Source organism: Saccostrea cucullata, unplaced genomic scaffold (assembly GCF_032062105.1).
Source record: "Saccostrea cucullata isolate Sc308-1 unplaced genomic scaffold, CSIRO_AGI_Scuc_v1 ctg5091, whole genome shotgun sequence".
NCBI lineage: Eukaryota > Metazoa > Mollusca > Bivalvia > Ostreida > Ostreidae > Saccostrea > Saccostrea cuccullata.
In genome coordinates this window covers 42,551-69,382 of record NW_026936017.1, presented here as the reverse complement: position 1 = coordinate 69,382, position 26,832 = coordinate 42,551, and the positions used below count along the sequence as shown (strand labels likewise).

The 26,832-nt window shown below is 34.4% G+C and overlaps 2 protein-coding genes across 2 annotated transcripts; one reads left to right on the top strand and one right to left on the bottom strand.

The window, feature by feature from the left end:
• Nucleotides 1-474: 474 nt before the first annotated feature.
• Nucleotides 475-13,558, bottom strand: LOC134244563 (neuroepithelial cell-transforming gene 1 protein-like; the record flags this gene model as incomplete). The annotated part of the gene is made up of 9 exons (XM_062726817.1): nt 13,440-13,558; nt 10,626-10,701; nt 10,375-10,446; nt 8,308-8,400; nt 7,939-8,118; nt 4,024-4,086; nt 2,931-3,027; nt 2,701-2,777; nt 475-631 (listed from the first exon to the last, which is right to left on the bottom strand). Coding segments are annotated over exons 1-9 (847 nt in total), but the record flags the coding sequence as incomplete, so codon positions are not given.
• Nucleotides 13,559-13,980: 422 nt separating this feature from the next.
• LOC134244565 (plasma alpha-L-fucosidase-like) lies at nt 13,981-24,081 on the top strand. Its single transcript, XM_062726819.1, has 8 exons — nt 13,981-14,223; nt 20,605-20,711; nt 21,070-21,197; nt 21,516-21,655; nt 21,744-21,841; nt 22,320-22,452; nt 22,626-22,796; nt 22,902-24,081. The coding sequence occupies exons 1-8, from the start codon at nt 14,054-14,056 to the stop codon at nt 23,152-23,154; spliced, it is 1,200 nt and encodes a 399-aa protein (XP_062582803.1). The 5' UTR covers nt 13,981-14,053; the 3' UTR covers nt 23,155-24,081.
• Nucleotides 24,082-26,832: the final 2,751 nt, after the last annotated feature.

Genomic DNA, 26,832 nt, shown 5'->3' with positions numbered 1-26,832 from the left:
AAAAATTCACTTAAATTAAAGGTCACAGTGACCTTGAAATAGGTCGTGACACACCTTCTAACTAAGATGCATAAACTGGCCAAGTTTGATGATTCTAAGTCTAATAGTTTTCTAGTTATGGACCGAAAAGGATTTTTCCATATTTGGCTGTAACTTTTTAATTATAGGTCAGAGTGACCTACTTTTTGTGCGCGACACACCTTCTACCCAAGATGCATCAGCTGACAAAGTTTGATAACTCTAGGCCTTATAGTATTAAAGTTATAAGTCGGACACGAGAAAAGCTAACAGACGGACAGATGGACGGACAGACACGAAGCCTATAACATAATACGTCCCGTCTTAAGACGGGCGTATAAGAAGACAACAGATAAACTTCAATGAGAAGAGCTAAACTCTGGCTCCTGTGAACTACTTTTGAAACATTTTTTTTTTATTTTCGGATCCAGATCAGAAACATTTATAAAATATTACCTAACAAAGTCCACAGGTCAAGTTTGCGACTGAAAGGAGAATCCTGGCACCTCTGTAGGAAATCATCTACCGCTGGATCGTTCTTCTTCTCGTCCAACATAGCCTTTCCAAACACCTGATTGGCACAGAATGGAACATACTCCTTTAGTTTCTGTACCTGTATAGAAAAAGAGAAGTTCTACTTAAAGAGGTTTGCTCCTCCACTTTTGAGCAAATTTTTATCTTTACCTATACTTAAAAAATTCTACATGATTCTTTAAACACAAGAGAAATAACAAGTCTAAGAAAAACAAATTACAGTCAAACTGTATTAAGCAGTCACCTATGGGATCCATCAAAAGTGACCTTTATAGAGAGGTGACCTTTGGATAGAGGTTCATCTTTTTTTAAAGGAATTTATATATAAATATGTCAGTTTTGTGTTTATATTATGTATTTCACTACAAAATACACAAGAAAATTATGTATTGGACTTTAGTGATCCACTTATTTTTTTTATTCCGCAGATGCATGACTTTTTTTGAATGAATTCAAACTAAATTTTATGAATTCAAGAAAATTAATAAAATACCTGTATATTGAAAAATACAGGGTGTTGCATTATCCCCCATCAAAACAACACAGATTTTTTTTCTAGTGTAAGAAATGAATATTTTATCTAAACTTATCATGTTCATCTAAACTTGATTCATAAAAATTAACCTCTGTTCATGTATCTTTTTAAATACATGTACATTAATTGTTGTATATTAAACAGACAAGTCACTGTCAGACGTACTCTCAGTTGATCAAAGAGGTGCACACGTGTCCTAAGCAATGAAGCATTACTAATCCCTAACTGTCGTTTTCCTTTGTAAAATTCACAACATACTCAAGCTACAATGTGTATATAAACCGTAATTATGGCTTCTACAAACGATGCAAGTTTCCTAGGTGTGATAATTAAAATGCCTTTCATGTATAAATATATATTATTATAACAGTAACTTGATCCAAGGGTCGTATCACGTCGAGTTGACAGGCACGGATCATCAGATCTAACGAGACGCGAAGCGTCGAGTTTGATCTGATGATCCGCGCCTGTCAACGAGACGTGATACGGCTCTTCGGATCAAGTTACTGTTATAATGATAAATTTATTATATACCCCCTTATAACTAGCTAAATATAGCAGAATAAAACTTTAGAGATCAATTGTATAACATTTATCCATAAAACAAAGCATAATAACAAGGGACTTTTTAACGCGCAAGAAAAATAACGTCATGTTTTTGCGTACTACGTCATCAGTTTCAGAGAGTGGCGATATGGATTCAGAAAACCACAGTGTGGTGATCCGGAAAAGCGGATCAAACTCTGTAAAATTAACAGTAACAAAAACAAGGAAATTGATGGGTATATAATAAAAAAAATTACGTTACAGCTCTCTGAGTTGGGCATGCGATATCGTAACTAATTTATACTCTGTAAATGCATGGTAAACAAAAATATCATATCCATTAATAGATGAATATAGTTACTTTGTTCTTTTTTTAAACTTGACTCAAAATCCAGAAGTTAAGACCCTCATAATCAGTTATCGATATTCTTTTTTTCTTGTAAACTTTTTCGCCATCAGCATCGTTGTTCGAGTTTTGTAAAATATAGAAGCAGTTAGTTTGTAAAGTAATTCATATGCTTATCGAGTAATATAATTGGTATTAAATAAAATCCATTTATCAATTTTGTTCATTATCCCGCTACGCTTGACCAATTATATACATTAGTAACAAAATTTGGGAGTCAACTGACTCTAGATCAGGTCACGTGATTGGACCAAATGGCCACTAAAGAAGGGAAAAGTGGCGATTTTGTTTGAAAATTGATGACTGATGACCGCGTTACGCAGGTGACCGCTTAACAGAGTTACTTTACATAGGAAATTTCATTGGGAGGAAATAAAATAACGGCATAGGACAAGTGACCGCTATGACAAGTGTGACTGTATTAAAATCATAAAATAAAGTAAATCAAAATACATTTAACAAAGTGTAAATACGGAAGAATGGAATACTTGATAGACTTGTGCTTTTCAAATTTTGTGCAAGATTACCTCTGTTTTTCGAAACAGAATGTTTCTCTTTGATTGGTTAAAAATTCCATCTATTGATTATTGTAGGGATCTTTTGTTTAAATACACACTACAATATTATTTGTGGTACAGTAGTCACATGATAATGATCTTACCCACTCCACCAAGAGAGCTCCCACATCTCGGGTCGTCCCATCTGGTAGTCTCTGGTTCTGTAGACCACATGCAAGCTCTGAAGACAAAAGAAAACAACAGATCTATCTTTAACAACTTCTGGCCAACAACATAAACTTCTTGTCAGTAAAATTTTTACCGGTAGTAACCAGCACAACTTAAGTCCTAGGGTAAAAATGAAAGGTATCACTTTTTTTTATCAGTCTATTACCTTCATGAATAGGAATAAGCATGTCAATGGGACCAAATATCTGGCTTAGTTCCCAAGCTGTCATTAGTTGTAACTTCTCCATAGAATCCCGGTATGTCTATAAAAAAAAAATTTGTTACCATATTTCAAAATACATGTCATACTATCAATACTTGTAGCTATGACCTGCAAGCCCTTGCTGGCATTCTTTTTAAATATTTGAAGGACATCTGCAGTAGTATTCCATTGTACATGTGAAGCAGCATTATAGTACTTATATAATTCCATTATATATAGGATCCAGACTTGCATCACAGAATATGATCCATACTATATGTACTATGAACTCAAATAACTATCAAGTCATACATTTTTTATGTAATTCATAGCATCTGTTTAAAAATTAATTAAAACAAGAAATCTGTGAGCCAGTGCTCACTAGGAATACCCCCGCTCTGATGTGAATATACACTATCATGTTAATATACACAAGTTCGGTTATGGGCAGATGTACAGATAAATAGGAAGTTGACATCAGATTCACATAAAAATAAATCCAACCATATGGCATGCCTCAACTAAGGAAGTGCTAGAATTTGAAGTATCTGCGATGAGTAGTTGCTGAGAAAACTGTGACCAAAATTTGTTATGTATGAAACGGACAGATGCATGGATAAACAGGAAATTGATGTCAGATTTAAACAAAAATGAATCCCACCATATGGCATGCCTCAGAGAAGATTGTGTTAAAATTTCAAGCATCTGTGATAAGTAGTTGCTCAGAAAACTGTGACCAAAATTTGTTATGTATAAAACAAACAGACGCACAGATGAACAGGAAGTTGACATTGGATTTGAGCAAAAATGAATCCCAACAATTGGCATGCCTTAGCAAAGAATGTGCTAAAATTTCAAGCATCTGCGATGAGTAGTTGCTTAGAAAACTGTGACCAAAATTTATTACAGACAGACATACAGACGGACAAACAGACAGACACACAAGGGTAAAACAGTATACCCCAATCTCCTTCAGAGTGGGGGGTATAATAAGGAGTAAGAGAGTTAATTAATTCTGTATCTGTTGATTTATTTCAGCTATTAAGAAACACCTCACCTTTTTTACGATGGTCAAGTCTTCAACCAGATCATTTTCACCCTGATACAACTCATATATTGCCTGAAACACAAAGGAATCACTGAACTCAGATGACAAAGTAGTTTGGCTACAGAACCAGATCCCCATTTTTGTAGATCATAATTCTTCTTCATATCTTGTATAAATAAATTGACAATGAACCCTTCTTTCCTGTCTGTGAAATTTATGTTGTCAATATTAGGAGTGAAACGGTTTCACCTCGTTATTTTTTCTCGGTTCGATACACGATAAAACATAGGTAATCAGAGATTACAGAGCTCACCTCAACGAATGTTGTCTTTAAGTAAGGCAAAGTCACACAATTAACCAACAAAAAGTGTACATTCCAGAAATGAAAATATTTAAGCAATTTTGATCGAATACATTGAAATAGACCTACATAAAAAATTTTAACTAGTTGTTCATGAAAATGTAATTAAAATTAAGCATCTGAAGCAAATTTGAGAGTTTTCATCTCCTGATGCAACATTTGTGCAAGTTTGGTTTGGTTTATACAATGTTATATAAGCCTTCAAGTTTTTTGGTAATTGACCTGCACCCATAACTTTTACCTGGTCTATTATCTGAAAAAATGTATGTCGAATTCAGCATCCAAAGTAAGTCCATTAGTGTGCATCCTAAGATGTATCGTCCATGCAAGTTTGCTCATTATAGGGCTCATAGTTAATTGGAAATGATACATTCATCACAAACTAACACTCATCCACAAAATGTAGGTCAGATTCAGCATCCGAAGCAAGCCCGGTAGTATGCATCCTTAGATGTATCATCCATGCAAGTTTGGTCAACATAGGGCTTATAGTTACTTGGAAATGAAACCTGCACAAAAAACATTAACCTGTTCACTCAACCAGAAAATGTAGGTCAGATTCAGCATCTGAAGCAAGCCCGGTAGTATGCATCCTTAGATGTATCATACGTGCAAGTTTGGTCATTAAAGAAGTCATAGTTACTTGGAAATGAATTATGCATCAAAAACTTTAACCTGTTCACTCAACCGGAAAATGTACATTGTAGATCAGATTCAGCATTCGAAGCAAGCCTGATAGTATGCATCCTTAGATGTATCATCCATGCAAGTTTGGTCAACATAGGGCTTATAGTTTCTTGGAAATGAAACCTGCACCAAAAACTTTAACCTTATCACTCAACCGGAAAATGTAGGTCAGATTCAGCATCCGAAGCAAGCCCGGTAGTATGCATCCTTAGACGTATCATCCATGCAAGTTTGGTCAACATAGGGCTTACAGTAACTTGGAAATAAAACCTGCCCAAAAAAATTTAACCTGTTCACTCAACCGGAAAATGTAGGTCAGATTCAGCATCTGAAGCAAGCCTGATAGTATGCATCCTTAGATGTATCATCCATGCAAGTTTGGTCAACATAGGGCTTATAGTTACTTGGAAATGAAACCTGCACCAAAAACTTTAACCTGTTCACTCAACCGAAAATGTAGGTCAGATTTTCCGAAGCAAGCCCGGTAGTATGCATCCTTAGACGTATCATCCATGCAAGTTTGGTCAACATAGGGCTTATAGTAACTTGGAAATAAAACCTGCCCAAAAAAATTTAACCTGTTCACTCAACCGGAAAATGTAGGTCAGATTCAGCATCTGAAGCAAGCCTGATAGTATGCATCCTTAGATGTATCATCCATGCAAGTTTGGTCAACATAGGGCTTATATTTACTTGGAAATGAAACCTGCACCAAATACTTTAACCTGTTCACTCAAACGGAAATGTAAGTCACATTCAGCATCCGAAGCAAGCCTGATAGTATGCATCCTTAGATGTATCATCCATGCAAGTTTGGTCAACATAGGGCTTATAGTTATTTGGAAATGAAACCTGCACCAAAAACTTTAACCTGTTCACTCATCCGGAAAATGTAGGTCAGATTCAGCATCTGAAGCAAGCCCAGTAGTATGCATCCTTAGATGTATCAACCATGCAAGTTTGGTCAACATAGGGCTTATAGTTACCTGGAAATGAAACCTGCACCAAAAACTGCACCAAAAATGTTAACCTGCTCCAAAAACATTAACCTGGCCATTCCTTTGCTGAAATTGCAGCATCTGAAACTTTGACTGGTACAATGAAACACATTAGAAGCATCTTCCATGCATGTCTAATCAATATAGGACATAGAAGTACTTAAAAAGAAAACTGCTCCAAAAAACTTAACCTGGGACGCCAACTAGAAATTAGTTTATTATTGAAAAGTTTAATCCAAAAGTAGTCCCAAGACTAATCATGGCTCTGCTATTCTTCAGAAGAAGATTTTTAAAGAATTTTCCTCTATATTTCTATGCAAAACTTTGGTCGGCCATTGTGACCCCGCCCTACCCCCGGGGGTCATGATTTGAACAAACTTAAATCTACACTTCCTGAGGATGCTTCCATATAAATATGATCAATTATAACTTTGCTATTCTTGAGAAGAAGATTTTTAAAGAATTTTCCTATATATTTCTTTGTAAAACTTTGGTCGGCCATTGTGGCCCCGCTATACCCCGGGGAGTCATGATTTGAACAAACTTGAATCTACACTACCTGAGGATGCTTTCATATAAATATGATCAATTATGGCTTTGTTATTCTTCAGAAGAAGATTTTTTAAGAATTTTCCTATATATTTCTATGTAAAACTTTGGTCGGCCATTGTGGCCCTGCCCTACCCTATGGGGGGTCATGATTTGAACAAACTTAAATCTACACTACCTGAGGATGCTTCCATATAAATATGATCAATTATGGCTTTGTTATTCTTCAGAAGAAGATTTTTTAAGAATTTTCCTATATATTTCAATGCAAAATTTTGGTAGGCCATTGTGGCCCCGCCCTACCCCCGGGGGTCATGATTTGAACAAACTTGAATCTACACTACGTAAGGATGTTTCCCAATAAGTTTCATCTTTCCTGGCACAGTGGTTCTTGAGAAGAAGATTTTTAAAGTATACCACCAAATTTTCATTAATTCCCAATTATCTCCCCTTGAATGAACAAATTTGAATCCCCTTCACCCAAGGATGTTTTGTGGCAAGTTTGGTTGAAATTGGCCCAGCGGTTCTTGAGAAGAAGTCGAAAATGTGAAAAGTTTACAGACAGACGGACGCCGGACAAAATGTGATCAGAAAAGCTCACTTGAGCCTTCAGCTCAGGTGAGCTAAAAAAACGTTAATTTTTGTGGACTTGCAGTTTGTAAAATAATTTTTAACAGTCAAATCAATTACATTGATTTTTTCTATCCATTTTGCACATAAATTATTTGACTAGATTAAGTAAAAGGAAGCATAAAACATGTAAAACAACAGTTGAATTTGTTTCCTTCTATCAAAATGTATCGTATCGAGAATAACCAAACCAATACCAAATTTTACGATACGTATCAAACCGTGAAGAAGGCGTAGCGTTTCACCCCTAGTCAATATAACTAGTATTGTCGTCAAGAATAACACAAAAATGAACTTTGTTGCGGCTTGAAAAGATTTTAAAAAAATTTTTTTATTGTACAAGGCAAAACTAAGATTACATACTGAGGCTCCCCATTACCAAGTGGCCATTATTTCAGGGATCTTTTTGTGAAAAGGACTAAAAAGACACTAAGCACCACATGGCCCCAAGCAACCTTTGTATCTTGTATACATGTCATCTACTATTGTTTTTCTCAAATATTCTTTTTAATTTCCTCACATTTTTACAAGGTGGGGCATAAAAATGATTTTTCATAAACATACCCTAAATACAAGTTCTCCCAATACAGATAGAATAAGTAATTTAAATAAGTAAACATCCTTTACTACTAAGACTGATTCAGAAACATGTATCTTCACCAACTCTTACATCTGTTTTTAGCATTTAATCACATGTACCTCTTGTCTTTTGATGTCTCTGTGTGACAGCTGTGAGGGGATATGTCCCTCTGTAGTACTCATCATCTCACTCCATGTGCGACTGAGTCGCCGCTTTGCGGGGGAAGGCTGGGGGGCCTTGTAAGGGGTCACATTGTGTTTGGTAACAGGGGATGGGGGAACTTTCAAGCTGATTGATCTCTGAAATATAGATACAGACATTTATAAATTCAATGTTATGTCTAACCCCTAAAACACAATCTTTGATGTTGACCAGAACAGAGACAGTCCATCATAATTGAGGGCTATGATAGGCATTACTTTTAGGTTCACTTGACATTCCGACAGGTGAACTCAAATCTTCTCAGAATGTAAAACTTAGTTGCTTACTTGAAATTCATTTTCTCTCTTGATAGACTTTGAAGGAGACAGAAGATTGGCAATGGAGGAAACTCTAAGCATTGATTTTCGGCTCTTTTTCTGCTAAAAAAAAACATTTAAAAATCATAATATGATTCGCAAAATTTCTTTATTAATGTACGGTAAATGAAATAGACAGTAATGATAATCAATCATTACCCTAAATCTTCAACTTCAGAATGAAACTTCCATCGCTATACCATGATTATACCAGTTTTATCAAGCTTAATATGTGCTTGTTTGTAAGAAATTTGTACAGATGGAAACAAGAAATCTTTATCAGGTACTTTACAACCTGATCTAGTGAGGAAACTATTTAGCTTCCTACGTTTGATCACACCTGTAAATTACAGGTGATGGACATGATAGAGACAAATTCTAATCCAAGCAGACCTTCCCAATTGTTTGCAGTTATTCAGCATGATAACATTAAAGGACTTCCTTCTCCAAAGAATGAAAATTTGACTACTTTCATTCATCATGTTCATTAACAGTGTTAGGGGTATGTGCAATTAGGATCACCTAATGCCTGGGCCTTACCTATTTCAGAGTTAGGCTAGTGGTATGCTGCAAATGGATATTTCATTCACTTTTTGCAATAAATTCCCAACCAATTAAAAATTGCAAGCAGCATGCTAAATAACTTGATGATCTACTGGGTACAGGCAGATTTTGAAAGGCCTGACATTACTTCAGAGTGTAATGTTTATTAGACTTTAGATTAGATTTGAGGCTTGGTTGTCCTCGGCTAAACTTGTTCAAACTAATACTTATAATTAATTAGAAATGGACTGTGAGGAAAACACGAGGAAGCCCAGAGAAGGCCTTTACTGATTCGAATAGACCCTGGGACACTACTTATTAATGTGGCCTCCTGAAATGTATCCAGAGTCAGACTAAACTTCGTGTTTAATTATTCACACTGTGTCAACCAAGATCAGTAAAGGTGTGGATTGAGGTATTTCCTGTGATGTAGGAATGAACTTCTACAAGCCAGACATTACCTTCGGTTGTGGTGTGTATAAGGCCTGCATGAACAAGGTCTCTAGTTCTATGACACAAGAACATGTCGCCTCGTTCAACACCTCCATCTGACCCAACACATTACATGTTTATTCTGGTAAATGCTCTGTGACTCACAATGTTTAAATCCCTTTCACATACTTGGAACAGAAACTTTGTAACATTGAACTGTGTTCACACTGGTGTACAATGAATTTCAGTGCTGACTGTAGTTAAATCCTCACTTTCAGTTCTAAATTAATTTCAGTATACAATTTTCTGTCTGACAAGAAGGAATGAAGTATTGAACATCAATCTATCAAATTTTTTATCTTTTTTTTTTAAGGAAAACACATAAAAATATCCAGGTTAAATAAGAAATAAAATTTCCTGATTAGTTCAGGTTTTTCTGACTCAGGTAAGTCTGAACACCCAGTGTAGACCAGTCCCAAGATGAAAGAGTCCCTCTTACTGATAAACAGTTCTCTCCAAGGCCCCCATGATATCAATGAAAAATCCTTAAACAAACAGGGCCAGGTAAAAAGTGAATGCTCCACTCCAGGTAGATAAGAATTTCAACTGAATATTTTCAGTTAAAATTTATCAGACAATAAGCATGTTAAGAAAAGCTTCCTAATTTTCATATTTACAATACTACTAGCCTCCTGATAAAAATGACAGCGGGTGTTTAAAACAATAATAATAATACCCCTAGTGCATAGAATTGTCCTCTTTCTAACATGTACGTTTTGAAAAAAAGAAGTGTTACTTTTTTTTTTTGGTGAAAAAATGATAACTGCTGATCATGCTAATATTTGAAAATCTATCACTGGAAGGTTGATATATTAAAATAACAACCAAAAGCATAAAAGCACTGGTGCAGCAGTTTTTATACTTGTTAGCATTTTAATCTAGGTTGTATTTTCAATAATCAACTAATCATGGCCACTGGGACTAGGCGAGTAGGGCAAACCCTAGCAGGATCATACAGCTGGGACAAAAACTGCTTCGTTAAACTTAAGGATTGGAACCAACCTTAGCTTTACTTGTGTCATAACTCTGAATGCTAATACTGTCTTCATCTGCTTGTTTTCTTTTTCGTTTTCCCTGCAAGCAATAAAATAAATAATGACACAATTAAGTTACACAAATAATGAAATATGAGGAGATCAGTATTCAAGCTCAAAAGTCCAGTAACTGAGACAAATTGAGACCGAGTTCATAACTGAGACAACTAACTAGACTCAGTCTCAGTGAATATGAACACATGTATATGTAAAATTTACCAGTTTTGGAATGTCAAAACCTAAACCTATGATTGAATGACGTCTTGATTTTTTCTCATCTTTAACTTCTGGAAGTCTAGAAAGAAAACAAAGGTTCAGAATATTTAAATTCACATTGAACATAACATTATTTCATCAACAACAAAGTTATATGCCAAATTAGCATGATTAATATCAACCATTTTCAATCTGGAAAAAATAAGTACCAACTCAAACAATCATTAAAACATACATTTAATCAGATTGCACCAAAGTAGATGCCAGTCTGAAGTTTTTATGCTTTCTGAAAAGACAAGACTCTTTTTCATGAGGTATACCTCAGAATGAAGTACATGTACCTAGAATAAGTTGTGAAAGCTATTGAGCTAGAATTTTGAAATTGTAAGAAGAGTAATTCAGACAAGTCATGTTTAAATGTAAAAAAAAAAAAAAAAAAAAAAAAAATTAGGAACAATGAATGTTTCAATTTACTGCAGAAAATTTCAAAACTAGTATGGCTGCCTAAACAAGACTTCTATAACCTAATCCTTGAGTTTGACATAAATTATACCATGTGATGGATGTGGTATGAAGAAAACACAAGTTTGAAGAAATTCACAAGTTTCCGGAGTTTAAACCAAATATGACCCAATTTTACATTACTTTGAAATGCATTTTTATGTTGGAATCCAATTTTTAAATTAATCTAAATACCCAGTATGCATTTTTTGTTGTAAATGTGTGAAGTTTTCTCCACATTAAGATATCAATTTAGTTTACTTTTTAAAGATTAAAAAGAGTATTCCTTTCTATCTAAACAGAGTTAATTAAAAAAAAAAAAAAAATTACTATCCCTTACGGCTACATGAAACTTTTTCCCAAAGGCTATGGGCCAGTTTTAGAAAAGAACTATTGACTATGTAACTATAAAAACCAAAAAATGTTTCCGATTGTAAAATCTAGGAATTTTAATTATAACACAAATTTTCAATATGAGTGGGTCTTCGCTCCATTTTTTTTGAAAAATGATCCTAAAAGTTTGCAATAAAATACACATTTTTTGGTTTACAAAAACACAGAGCGAAGACACACTAAACCTTAAAAGTACACTTTTATGACACAACATTCGCATCTTTCTGAGAAATACTTCAAGTCCATTAAAACGCGGGTCATATCACAAACATGATTTAATGCCCCAAATCACCATGAGTGATCTAGCATAGTGGTTGACGCGTTAGTCTCCAAGCAGTATGCTATTGATACGCTGGATTTTTATTGCTAGGATTCAAATCCCACGAATACCATCTATAAATTCTATGAAAGAAATTTTTTTAAACGTGATTTTTTTCTTTCAGAAAAGTTTTTTTTCTCATAATTTCAAAAATTTCAATAATTAGAAAATAATTGAAATACTCAATTCACATACTGAATATGATTTCTTAATATCGGACGCTATAGGCATTCTGCCCGCCTTGTTCCCCCATCTTCTTTGGTGTAAGTCATAAGTTTTTTTGTAAAACAGGGCGCCATGGTCATTGTAATTTGTGATGCGTTTTAAGTGTTACTCTTTTTAAAAAATCATAGGGTTTGGTGATAACTTTTTGTCTTCTTCTATATAGGGGTGGTCAAATTTAAAGAAGACAAATAAGGCGTGACCAGCCCCTGTGACAAGAGAAAGGTGTTCAATCATTTTTTAACAGAAAATAGATCTTCACACTACCCACCAATGTGTAGTAACATAAAAACAGCTGAGAAAAAACGTAATACACAAAATTCCCCATCCTGACACCAAGCGCCTATGGCGTAAGCATGTCACACATGCCATGGTAGACCGCTATAGAAAACTTGTGGTGGAGAACCCTGCTGTTGTTTAATACATTGTTCTCTCCATAGATTTCTTGGCTAGTTCATGGTTCATACAGAATTTTCTTCTTCTAATTCAAAGACATTTCTTAGATTTTCAATGATTTTTTTTTTTTTTTTTTTTGCTGCAAGCCAATGTCTGTAACAGGTCCAGTACAATCACTAGATTTAGCTACGTAGCTTTATTTACCTACCTCAGGTAGCTTTATTTAGCTATTTCAATGTAACTTTTCAAAATTTTTCTTTTTATTAAAAAGAGACAAAAAATCGCATTTAAATGACTATTAATATTTATACTAGGGAGGTTTAAAAAAACAATCCAAAGCAGAGATAGGTTATACATTGTTGCGTTTGGACAATTTAGAGCAAAACATGTAATTCCATTGTTTGGTTAACTGTCCTCTTTCATGCGTGTGCTGAGGCATGGCTGAATATGATTACTTCACATTGTGTTGAATAATTACCAACCTATTATTGTGTTAACCGGAACTGGTCTTCTTTGTCATTTCATTCAAGGAGTAACTGTTCTATAACTGTCATACATAGCCCCAAAACTTTCAGAACTTTGATTGCAATTGCGCAGAAAAGGACATTTCTTTAAGAGGGATTTTTTCATGAATTGTTTTCAGATGAGTTCAAAGTTGAAAATGATCACTGTATCAAAATGATATTTTCTGCACTCCCTGAGAAAAATGATTTTTTTTATAGAAATTAATTGATTTGGTAGCTAAATAAAGCTACCTCGGGTAGGTAAATAAAGCTAAGTAGGTAAATCAAGCTACGTATCTAAATCTAGTGATTGCACCAGACCTCTGTAACTCCAACCTAAGTAATGTTACTAAATTTCAACTACATTTTAGCACCCGAGCTTCTATTTATCATGTTTATCATTTGATGATAAATATAAGCGGCAATCCCTTAAATAGAACTACAGAAACCCGGAAAAAAACGCATTTTCTGTGTAACACCTACCTGAATACATTTTCGTCTCCTGCTGAAGGCATACCTACTTAATCAAACTTTAATTTAGAATAAAATTATAAAAATATACTGTAACTCAACTTTGTTTTGAAAATGGCGGCGACGTAGACGGGATTTTCGGACTAATGAACGTTAAGTTGACTTACATACTTGACCAATCAGATATGAGCTTTCAAGTTCATTGTGATGTAATAGTCAATCAAAGTATGGTTAATTTCCGGAAACTAACAAAATTAAAAAAAACTAAATAAAAATGTTTTCATTTTTTAGAGCAATGGCTAAAACAATATTAACGGTCACTATTGAATGTGTTTTTTCCTAAACTAACTTTAAAGTTAGAATTAGCCCGCTACTTAAAAAAATGTCTCACCTGGCACTAATACGTTTCCATACCGAGTTAGCGAACGATAACCCGTCGGGTGTAATCAGTAATGGCGAAAAACTGTTTCCTTGTTGTTTATGTGTATTTATTTTGTTTTCTCTTCTTGAACGTTTTCTGTACGAACCAAACTGGGAGTTCTTGACAAGAGAAAAAATCCCAATGGTATGATGATGCCAAAATCGGGATATTTCTTCACTGGGGCGTGTACAGCGTGCCTGGAAACATGGTGTGGTTTTGGTATTACTGGCAGCGAGAAAAACAACCCGAATTTGTTAACTTCATGAAGAAATACTACCCGCCCAATTTTCAATATGCAGACTTCGCTCCAAACTTCCGGGCAGAGTTTTTTGATGCTGATCAATGGGCAAGAATTCTTAAAGACTCAGGTGCAAGGTATATTGTATTATTCTATTTTGAAAACCTTCATGTAAATATACGGAAGCCGGTAGGTGCCAAGTAGAAAAATATCATAGGCGCTCCCCATGTAATTCTGTAAATGACGTATGATAAGTATATATAGGTCTACCCCTCTATACTATAAAATATCCAAGGCCTGCAACTGGGCGCCATTGTGGATTTCGCCTGGGACCTCTGACTGACTTACTTTAAGGGTTTCTGGGGTATACTGGGCTGGTTATCAGCATCGGGTACTCTAATTTATTGAAATAAAATATTTGCAAACTTTTATCCAGCACCATTCCGTTGCTTTCTCTTGTTTTCAAACATTTCTCTATTACACCGTCACACTTAGCTGATCTCGGCCGGAAGAAGTCGAATTCGTCGATTTTCAACAACTTTCGAAAATAACTTTTAAGTTTGACAATATTTAGTGGAGAAAGTACATAGGCGCTTGGTTTCAGGATATGTATTTTGTGTATTATGTGTTTTTTGTTAAAATAAAAATGAGTTTTCTGAATACCCTGATTAAAATAAAAATGAAAACTCGCTGAAATTAGCACGTTTTAAAAATGTCATGTGTACAGTATATATACTCTCATAGGCACGTAATGTAGCATTGTTTTTGAAAGTGAGGGGGGGGGGGGGGGGCAGCCAGAGAGAAACATTTTTTTTTTCACTTACCTGTAAAAGTTGACAAGCCAAAAAAAAAAAACCGCTCAAACACGAAAATCCTATTTCGGGGGGTGGGGTAGTGGTCAAATTTTTTCAAAGCCAACTTCCTTTCACTTTCATTTTTTTCCCCCATACAATACTAGTACATTTTCCTTCATATCACAATACTATGGTATGAGTGGGGGGGGGGGGCAACCAACCTTTCAATGCACATTTTCAATAGTAAAGGTAATGTTGGGAAAAAAGTAGGGGCGGGCAGCCCCCCGCCCCCCCCCCCCCCCCCCCCCCCCTGTTGCTACATGCCTGTCTAGCTTATACGGACTTGTGTAGAGAAAATAAATCAGTTAGAAAATCAGTACCTCTTTCCGAGATAATATTTTTTTATTTTCTCAAAGAGTATCACAGGGGCTTGTGTACAGAAACAAAAAAAATGTACCCCAGAAAGAAAAAAAAACTCCGAGGAATATGACATTTTTAAAACGTGCTAATTTCAGCGAGTTTTCATTTTTATTTTAATCAGGGTATTCAGACAAACCAAAAAACACATAATACACAAAATACACCATCCTGAAACCAAGCGCCTATGTACTTTCTCCACTAAATACTGTCAAACTTCCGAAAGTTATTTTCGTACGAGTTGTTGAAAATCGACGAAATCGACTTCTTCCGGCCGAGATCAGCTAAGTGTGACGGTGTAATAGAGAAATGTTTGAAAACAAGAGAAAGCAACGGAATGGTGCTGGATAAAAGTTTGCAAATATTTTATTTCAATAAATTAGAGTACCCGATGCTGATAACCAGCCCAGTATACCCCAGAAACCCTTAAAGTAAGTCAGTCAGAGGTCCCAGGCGAAATCCACAATGGCGCCCAGTTGCAGGCCTTGGATATTTTATAGTATAGAGGGGTAGACCTATATATACTTATCATACGTCATTTACAGAATTACATGGGGAGCGCCTATGAAAAATATGTTATCTGGCAGCCGCCACATAATTAACTGGCGGCTGCCAGGGAACGACTTTACTGGTCCCCAGAAAAACGCGCTAAAATGAAGTGCCGCCAAAGGAGACTTCAGTATATATGATCAAGTGAGTGATAAAAAAATTAAAATACGACATTTTGGAGCCTTTTGACCCCCAAAATTAATTACAAGGTTAAAAGTTTAGTTTACAAAATTTTTAAACTCGTTCTTTGAGAAAAAAAATATATATTGTGACGTTACCTATTTTCGATAGTATCCTTAAATTTCGATAGGCTAATGTTTTTAACAATAAATCTTAAAACCTTTCGTAATTTTTTGGAACTCTTATCCCAAAATTATCATCAGATGTAAAAAGTGTAATAAAGCTAAAAAGATCGAAAGTTTTGCCATTTAGAGAGGTAAGATTCTATTTATATATTCAAATCGTGAACGCCCTTTTCTCATAATGCCAAAAATATTCACTCTAAAACCCTAATCTCTTAAGCCTGAAAACAACATTTGATGTTTTAATGTTATTGTCTGTTAAAAAGCTCTGTGTTATGGCCTTAAAATAGATAAGCCTCACTTTGGTCAAACTTCCGCTTAAAAAAATAAAGTATGGAAGCCTGTTACGGATATTTTATCTTAAATTTCGAAATTTTTTAATGTTTTAAGTTTTGTTTCTGTTGCTTTATTGTTGTTTCTTTGAAAATTATTATCCATCAAAAAGGGGAAATTACGAGAATTATTATAGGCCAAAGGCTGTGGATAATGCTTTCCACACAGACAATGGCTCCTAGCTTGAAATTTCAATTTTATAAAATTTCAACCAAAAAAATAAAAATTTTAATGTTATATTTTATTATATTTTATTTGTTGTTAAGATTTTATTTGAAAACAGGACACAAAAAATTCAATACCATAAAAAAATGACCAAAAAAAACAAATAAAAGAAAACAAAAACCCACACAAAATAACATAATTTGATGTTTTTATGATAATAACTGTCAGGGATTTATCTAGCTATTTTGTTTTACTACCGTTTTATATGTAAAGGGGAAAAATGAGAGCCGCAGGCTCGACCTGAGCGCCGGAGGCGCGAATATTCTAGGGGGGTCCGAAAATTTTTAAATAAATGGAGCAAAATCCCGCATTCTTAGAGCTTCTGAGGGTCATTTGTAGACCTTTACAAAGGCCACAAAATCTTCACTTTTGAGACAAAATATTAAATAACAAAAAAAAAATTTAAACCAGGTCAGTACTTTATTTTAATTTTTTCTCTCAATATCTATCACAAATCAATTCTGTTTTTCATGTTTCACTACTAACATTGTTTTTGTTGTTACTCCATTCTTCCGATTCATAGTGATTTAAGCTCCATCTTATTCATCTACACTTTTCTCAACTCTGCAATCGGACACGTATATTTTTGACATCATGGACATGGCACATGTTTACCGATCAATATCAACTAGAAGCTTGAATAATCTACTCTCTCTTTTAAAAGCGTTTGAATGACTAGGATTGTGAATTAGGATATGCTGTTAAACTTCAATCGGACAAAAACGGAAAATTTCAGTACGATGTTTTAAATATTCTCTGTTTAATTGGAGACTTTTCTATTTGAAAAAGGGGAATTTTTCTCCTTTCTCAAGAGGGGAAAGGTACCGTTTACCGGTAGTAAAAACAGCCTTGATAAATCCCTGACTGTGCGCCATACTTTCTATCGAAAATAGGTGACGTCATTCAAAACAACTCGGATGATGGCGGATCCAAAGAAAGTTGAACAGTACTAAAATTCTTGACTTCAAAAACAAATAAATGTCTGAATATATTTATGTATTGTTGACAAGTAATACATAAATAATTGAGGTGAGAAAAACACAGATGCCTAGATTAATTTTTGACTCAAGTTTTACACTATTGAAAACCGGTAACGCAAGGATATTGTTTATTAATTGAAAAAATCGACAAAAAATAATTGTCAACGAAGCGCGTGTGGCACATGCTTAGTGTCATTTCTTTCAGACTTATAGCTATTCTTCCTTGTAAACAAACCAATGAAATGCCATTAAAGCTGATGATCGAATTATGATCTTGAAAAAAATACAGAAAATTACAGAAGCAACTGAATTTCGTAATGTATCTAAAAGAAAGAGTCACTAACCCTAACAGGGATTAATCTACGCCTTATTTACTACTGATATTCAGTGTTTTTCCCTCAGAGAAAATTTCCCTTGAAGATCTAATTAATTTTCCCCTTTTGATGAGTGAAATATTCCCCTTACAATAATAAAAACCTCAAATGTTTTTTCCCTTCATAAAAACTGAAAATTTAAAGTAAAATTTTTCAGTATATGAAAAATATGGTTTTACTTTGCTACACTTTAAATGGTCATAAAAATGCTGAAATTCAATTGGCCCCCAAGCAGGGCTTGCCCTGCACTCGCTCAAGTGGTTCCCAGACCCGGGCAGATTTTCCCAATTTCTCCAGAAAGGGTAGCTTCCCTAAATACCTAGATTAATCCCTGCCTAATCTCTTGGATGGTATGAAAGGACTAAGACGTTCAGACAAAATCTCCCGGGAAGATGCTATCATGCTAATCAGATGATAACCCTAATCAGTCAAATAATGTGCGAGTACTAACCCTAATCTCTCGGATGGATGCGAGACTAGCCCTGATCAGTCGAATACATGTACATGTGCAAGGAGTAACCCTAATCTCTCAGGTGGGTGCAAGACTAAACCTAATCAGTCGAAAAGTGTGCAAGACTATTTACCCTTATCAGTTGAGTGACGTAAATGTTACATCATAGTCCAATGAGCGCGAGGATCTTGCGGATCTGGGGACCAGTAAAGTAAAGTCTACCCGCTGCCAGAATTATATGTGGCAGCCTGGTTGACTGGTGGCCACCAGAAATTATATGGTGGCCGCCAGTTATTTATGTGGCGGCTGCCAGATAAATATTTGGTGGCCACGGCAGATAAAATATTTTTTGTACCTGGTACCAACTGGCTTCTGTATAAATAACATTTCACAGTAAAAATTTTTAATACTCCATCTGAATAAGGGGGGGGAGGGTATTAATTTAAAAGGAGCCATCAACTTCTTAGTAGAGAATAAGTAAAATGGTACAGGTAGACCTTGACTGCACACAGTGTAGTGTTAATCAGAGATTCCTACTTTTACCCCCACTTAAATTACACAGCTTTACAGACATCTTGGGAAGATGTCGTAAAGTCTTAAGAACTCATTAAATACACATAATCAGAGACGATTATGATCCAAAACTGAAAAGTAATGTAACATCTTCGTTGGATACCCATGGTTGATCTTGTCTTTTACTTATTTCGGATGATGAGTAAAAGACAGGATCACTCATGGGTATCAGAAGATAGTGTCACATCTGCCATAAAATCTTTAATAATCAATTTGAAACATTATCAGCAAAACTTGACATACCCCTATCTATTTTGATTTTTGCCTTAAAATTTCTTTCGATTATAATTTAAACATTTTTATAATAAGATAAACATTGGGATTTCTCTATCGCCGTATGGAAAGAATTTTATGGATATTTACGAAAGCCCATTGAGTTCATTTTCATAGGAAATATTTTTTTGTGTTTTAATGCGAAACTTTCATGATTATGAATTTTATGATGCGTAACTTTTGTCAAATGTTGTTACAAAAAGCATAACTTTTGTTTTACAACACAAAACTTTCGTGATAAAATGCAAAACTTTGTCAAATAAACACAATTTTTTAGTCATATCATGTGTTGCTTTTGTGAATAAATGTGTAATTTCATATACCTTTTCGGCTCACCTGAGCTGAAAGCTCATTTTTGTTAGCTTTTCTGATCACCCGTTGTCTGTTGTCCCTTTGTCCCTCCTTCTGTAAACTTTTCACATTTTCAACTTCTTCTCAAGAACCACTGGGCCAATTTTATCCAAATTTGGTACAAAGCTTCCTTGGGGGAAGGGCAGTTTAAATTGTTAAATTGAAGGCCTAGTCCCGTACAGGGGGAGATAATCAAGATAAGACAAAAATATGGTGGGGTCATTAAAAAATCTTCTTCTTAAGAATCAATGGACCAAAGAAAAGCTGAAACTTATGTGGAAGCATTCTGGGGTAGTGTAGAATCTAAATTTTTAAAATCATGACCCCCGGGGGTAGGGCAGGGCAACAAAAGGGAATCTAAGTTTTACATTGAAATATATAGGAAAAATCTTGTTCTCAAGAACCACTGGGCCAGAAAAGCTGAAACTGATGTGAAAGCATTCTGGGGAAGTGTAGATTTTACATTCTTCAAATTATGACCTCAGGGGGTAGGGCGGGTCACAGAAGTCATTACAAAGGGGAATCTGGTAAAGAATAGCATGGCCAAAGTTACTCAGGTGAGCGATGTGGCCCATTTGCCTCTTGTTATCATGATGTAAGAATGAGTCCAATTATAAAACATATCTTGAATGCAATTTTATATAATAAACAATTTCAAAACTGCATAAAATATCTTCTTAGTTTATTCTTTTGTGTAAGTTGAACACAATATTAAGTGTATCTATATACCAGTAATCTATTATTTAGTCAGAGGCAAACAAATGTGAAATTGGCCTAAAAACATACTTATAAAGCACTAAAGCACTATAAATTAAAGTCATATCCTTTTGTACTGAATAATAACCAGAAACAGAGGTTGTTCTTTATGTTTCTGGTGATGTTTATTTTTTTTTTAGGTATGTTGTTCTTACGTCCAAGCACCACGAGGGCTTCACATTGTGGCCATCCAAGTATTCATGGAATTGGAACTCCATGAGTGTGGGTCCCAAAAGAGACCTTGTGGGTAAAGATCCTACTTCCCCTCAGGTGGCTTCTGTCTGCAGACATGCACGAAAAATATATAAAATTACTAGTCAAACATAGTCAAATACTTTAAAAATTGGACATAAACCATATCAGACTTGAGAGCATTTAAAGAGAAATGATTATTCTCTCTCCTCTTTTTTTTTTTTTTGATCAGTGAGGATAAGCAAAAAGGAAGAGTTAAATGCCAAATTTAAAATTTTGAATTTACTTGACAATACAAAATTTAAAAAGTGACATTGCATTTATTCACAACTGGTAAATTCAAAATTTAGAACATGGCATAATCATCATTTTAAGTTTCAGTTTCTCGTATAAAGATTTACTTTGCTTAATAGGTGAATTTTCAACAGCCATAAAGAAGTCTGGACTCAGGCTGGGCCTGTATCACTCGTTGTATGAATGGTTTAACCCTTTATACATGAAAGATAAAGCCAACAACTTTACCACCAAAGACTTTGCCAAGGTTGTATAAAATAACATTTTTTCATGTTTTAAATTTCTTACATTTACATTTGAAGTTTTCTTATATATAAAATCACGTGACCATTCGTTAATATCCCTATAAAAAGCAGTTGAAAAGATTCCATGTGTATTATATTGACATTATAATGATGCCATAGTAAAGTGTCTGTTATTGTCGCAAAAATTTCTGTCGAAGGTGCCAAAATTGATATGTGTAAACATGTACACAATATTCAAAATGTAAAAAATATAATACCTTGTATATATTATTCCTTTACTTTAATCATTTAGTTCAAAGGGGAGGTGTTTGACATTTCAGACTAAGACTATGCCGGAGCTGTATGAGTTGGTGAACACTTATCACCCAGATTACGTGTGGTCAGATGGAGCCCCAGCAGACAGCGGAAACAGTTCCTACTGGAACGCACCAGAGTTCGTGGCCTGGCTCTACAATGAAAGGTCCATAAAATCATATTATTAGTTCTATTTTAATAATCTTAATCATAATTTGAAGGGTTTAAATACCAGTTATCCTTTTGCTTTGTAGCCCCGTCAGATACACTGTAGTTACCAATGACAGATGGGGGATGGACGTTTCCTGTAAACATGGAGGCGTTTTGACTTGTTCTGACAGATATCATCCAGGTTATATATATGTTGTCAAATTTTGATATAGTAAATGCAGCAGTGTTTATTTTAACTTCCTCACAGCTTGAAGAAAATGTTCAATAAAGCCTTCCTGAGGTAGAGGTGAATAAGATAAAGATGTAGACCTTTTTAAATAACGTACATATGTTGCAAATGAAATACGAATAAATTAGATGATGAAGTAATTTTCAATATTAACTTAATATTATTAGGTGGTAGGAACTATGGTAAAGATTAAAGACTGTAATTAATTTGTAAATAAGATTTTAGTCATACTAACAACATTTTAGACAAAAGTTTTCCTTTCTCAATGTAGACCTTTCAAAGTTAATTCCAGTTTTAAAGTGACCCTAGCTGAACTTTAACTCAATCCTTTTATAAATGTGTTCTTTAAACGTACATGATATATGTTCATAGAGATAGATACTACCTATGATCATTTGAAAGTGATACAATGTGTTTTTGTGTTCTTTAGGAAAGCTACAACACAGAAAATGGGAGAGTGCCTTCACTATTGACAAGACAAGCTGGGGCTTCAGAAAGAAGGCTGTACTAGCTGACTTTATGACGATGGAAGAGTTACTGTACAATGTCATTACTACTGTAAGGTAAAGGTCAGGTTACTGTACTGTGTCATTACTACTGTAAGGTAAAGGTCAGGTTGCTGTATTTTGTCAGTCAAGTAAAGCAGGAAAAAAACTTGCAACACGTCTTACTAGTGCATCTTTTGTTTTAAGATTCATTTTTTTCGTAATTACTTTCTAACATGTCACAAATAAAGCTGTGGTGGAAACGCATTGATTGATGTTGGACCAACACCTTATGGGACTATACAACCCATTTATGAAGAGAGACTCTCACAGCTGGGCAGCTGGCTAAGAGTGAATGGCGAGGGTGTATACAGGACAACACCATGGATATACCAAAATGACACTGTAAATCCACATGTCTGGTAGGTATACCTCTCTCTCTCTCTCTCTCTCGCTCTCTCTCTCTCTCAAGTTGTCTGTGATTAAATACAGATGTTTTTTTTTTAATTTTTAAACATTTACTGCAGGTACACCGTTTCCAAATTTTCCTCCATACTTGTGTATGCATTCCTACTGGAATGGCCAGAAAACAATATTGTGACACTTGGAGCTCCAAAACCTTCCAATAAAACTGTGGTTAACCTGCTGGGTCATTCTGGCTACATTCCCTGGAAGAGTGGACCTAACGGTGGAATACAGCTTCATATTCCAGACATTCCATACCCACAAATGCCCTGTCTCTGGGCGTGGACATTTAGGATTATATATTTAAACAATTAAGTTTGAATGGCTGATAATGAAAAAAACACTTCTTGTTCTATTGCAAGAATAATAATTTAAAAACCTGGTTTGAAACGTTGTCTTGATACTAGTAACATTGTGACAGATTTGTTAAAGTTTCAAGATGCTTGTTAAAGATTTGCTGAGTCCAGAGAAAAAATAATGGATGTTAAAGGCACTTCATATTTATCATCTTTACAGGGCATATTTTGTGGAAGGCATGTTGCTTGGCAGTTTTTCAGTTCATTTACATGTAAATGACCATTTCTAATACTCAATGCTTCAAAGAAGCCTAACCCCTCATTTAGAATTGACATCTTTACAATTTTTTTTGTTATAATTATTTGATTTGATTTATACAGTAAAACTCTTTTAGTACGAACACAGATATTGCGAATTCACGGATATAGCGAAGTTGACTTTTATCCCCAGCCATTTAAATTGAACGAATTCCTTATATGGATATAACGAATTGAATAAAGTGAAGTAATTTCATAGGTACCCATGACTTTGTTATAACCGAGTTTTACTGTACCTATAATTGTTCATTTTTATGTGATTTATGTGAGTTTTCCTTTCACATAGTCTAAACTCTTGTTAGACTCTAAGCATTATATAGTCCCTATGGTTCACCATAATGTCAATATTGTCATTTGTTCATATGTATACTACCCGGTACATTATTGTTATAGAATGAGCATGTGTATGGTTATCATTTGTGTATTTTATCTCCTCGAGTGAGTGGTTACTTATTATGCTATGTCACATTTAACAACAATGACAAATAAATATAACAACAAAAAGATTTTTTGAAAGTTTAAAGTCAGCATTTACTATTCTTGAAATCAGAATGGTACAGATAATATGAATGTATCTACATGTATTTGAATTTCCAAAGTTTAACATATTAAAAAACTATTTGAATGAGTCGAGATTTTTTTAATGACTTTATATAGTAAGCAAAATTAAAACAAAAAGTAAAATAATGTTTTAAACAAATTTTGGTCTGGTATCTCTTGATACATTTTATAGTTTCTTATTATCAAAATTTGACAAATGTGTAGACTATACATTTGTAGACTTGTGAATTCTCTATGCTTTAATCAGAGCACGACTGTTGCAGTCTTTGAAGACAAGGCCTTCCAACAAACTGTTGGAGTTCCAATTGGCACTTACTGTGCTTTTTTACTGACAAAATTTTTTTTTACTGCAAAGAAGAATTCTCCTAGAGAAAAAGAAGAATATGATGTGGTTGGCCTTCAAATCGACATTTAGATATACTATTGCATAGCATTAAAGCAATGAACAAAAGATATATCCATCAATATGTCTCCTCGATATATCCCAATCGGGGCGTAGCCAGGGTACTTCTTGATGTATATCTGAGTAAATAGGGGGTATGGGGTTGCTATAGAGCAGACCCCACAGCATAGATGGGGGCCCAGGAGATAAAGCCCCCGGAAGCTAGTGAATTTTTTATGATATTGATGTGCATATTTGACCCTCCTGATCACAATTCTCTTGCGTTGTATAAGTTTGTTATGCAGCTATATTCAAGGTTCTGTTTTTGTAAATATGCGGACAAACACTAAAAAATGAGAAAGCATCTGCCCAATATCGTTATACTACGAACCCACTAAAACCAATTTAAGACTTTAAAATTTGAAGAGACAAAATAGGTATGTTAGCAATAGAGTGGTTGACTGATTTAGACTGGCCATGTAATTGACTGATAGTCAGGCTTACATACCTCTCTCTCCCTTTATGATGTGGACATTTGTGCAAACAAATGTATGCTTGGCTACACACCAACCAGTATACTTATAAATAAAAAAAGGCGGGGTTATACATTTGGATATTTTACCTGTAAACGATAATAACCAACTATCAACTAAAGAAGGTGCCTGAACAAGACAAGCGAAAAGCATTAAGTGTGACAAACATGAAGGTGAACAAATACTTGTAAATTTCGTTTATAAATATCAAAATTCTCTTTGATATTTCATCAAACATCAAAATATACTCTATGGAAAATCTCTTCAATTGGAAAAAATCTCATTTGCTTATAAAATATAAAACCAGTTTTTCATAAATTCTCTAATTGTTGGTTAAAATGAAGTTAGCAAATATAATTTAATGCCCTGTTCACAGAGAGAGTTTATTCACAGAAAATCTATGCGAAGTAAAATAATGCTAATTAAAATGATGTGAATTTAATTGCTTTCACACTACTGCTAAAGAGAAGTAAATTAATGCGATTTAAAATGTTATTTCTACAATAAGGCTATTCAGTAAGGCTATTATGACTTTATTTGTAAATCATACCACCTTATTGCAGAGCAGATCCATTTGACATAAAGTGTCTGTATACACATTTTAGTGATAAACACAATTTTCCTATGGCTAACCACTGTCATGTGGCATTTGACTTAATTTTGCCATTAAGCATGCGTCAAAATTTAATTCAAATTAGCTTCACTTTGCATTCACACGGAGGTCATGCAAAGTAATTTAATGCGTAGTAAATTAATTCGAATTAAACTAATTTGCAGTAAATTCTCTGTGTGAACACATTTCAAATTTAATTCGCAGTTACTTACTTTGATTCAAATTAAACGATCTCCGTGTGAACAAGGGCAATAAGAGCAAGTCTTTTTTGATTGTTTTCTTTTTCCAAATCGTGTTACATCCAGACACTTTTTAAAAAAAACATTAGAAATGACTTTATTGATAACAACAGACAGCTTTGTATACATTGCAGCAATGAACTCAACAAGAATTCAATGAAGATGAATTGATTTTAATTATTTTCCTTTTTATGTTATTTTAGAAATATTCAGAGAAAAAAAAACATGAAGTGTAGGTGACGCCATAGGCATGGAACGTGCTCTTTGAAGTGAAGTTTTGTTTGTAGTTTTCATTGAGTTTTCCATGTTGGGTTCTATGGCAACAACACTCCATTTATAAAGTAATGCTTTCCCTATTATAAACCAGTTCTGTAAACAACAGAGCATAAGGAGGCACTAGACATTTAACATAACATTCACTTCCTTCTCTTTAGATTTTTTTATCCCTGTAAACTTTAAAACACTGATATCATGCCAAAATCACTCATCCATTGGATACAATTTATTGAACATCAATAGAAATTCAAGGCTCTTAAAATTTGTAGTCTAACAATTTTATTGAAGTAAGACCTGCATTTTGTAGTTAAAGGAAGATAAGCAGAATTCGGGACAACTCTTTCCAATACACATGAGCTGATATTTAAAGTGCACAACAAATTAAATGACTATTTAAACATTGAGCAAAGTTAATAATTCCACAGGTACTTTGGTCTTGGTTTATAAATATGATATGTAACTTTTTTTTTTACATATCAATAAGGTGCATACTTATTTATAAACCAAGACCCAAGTACTTGTGAATAATTCCAAAGGTTTAGATTCAAATAAAAATATTATAATGTACAGATAGGCCTTCAGCGATAAATATAATTACGGTGTCTATCGTATTTTTAAACATTTTAATTTATTTTGTAGCTATATGTTTGGAAAAGCCAAGACAGTTGGGCCAATTCATGGCGATTCATATCAGCAATATCCTTTTTGTTCCACGACACTTTAATGCAGCTTTTGATACTTTAATTTCTATAATTCATCTGTTTCTGTGGAAGTG

What these genes read in the sequence shown, in the direction of transcription:
- LOC134244565 (XM_062726819.1), top strand. Translation starts at nt 14,054, where the DNA reads ATGGTGTGGTTTTGGTATTACTGGCAGCGAGAAAAACAACCCGAATTT. An exon ending in TCCCAAAAGAGACCTTGTGG is followed by an intron (nt 20,712 to 21,069) that starts GTAAAGATCCTA and finishes TTTGCTTAATAG; the next exon opens with GTGAATTTTCAACAGCCATA. An exon ending in CCACCAAAGACTTTGCCAAG is followed by an intron (nt 21,198 to 21,515) that starts GTTGTATAAAAT and finishes TTGACATTTCAG; the next exon opens with ACTAAGACTATGCCGGAGCT.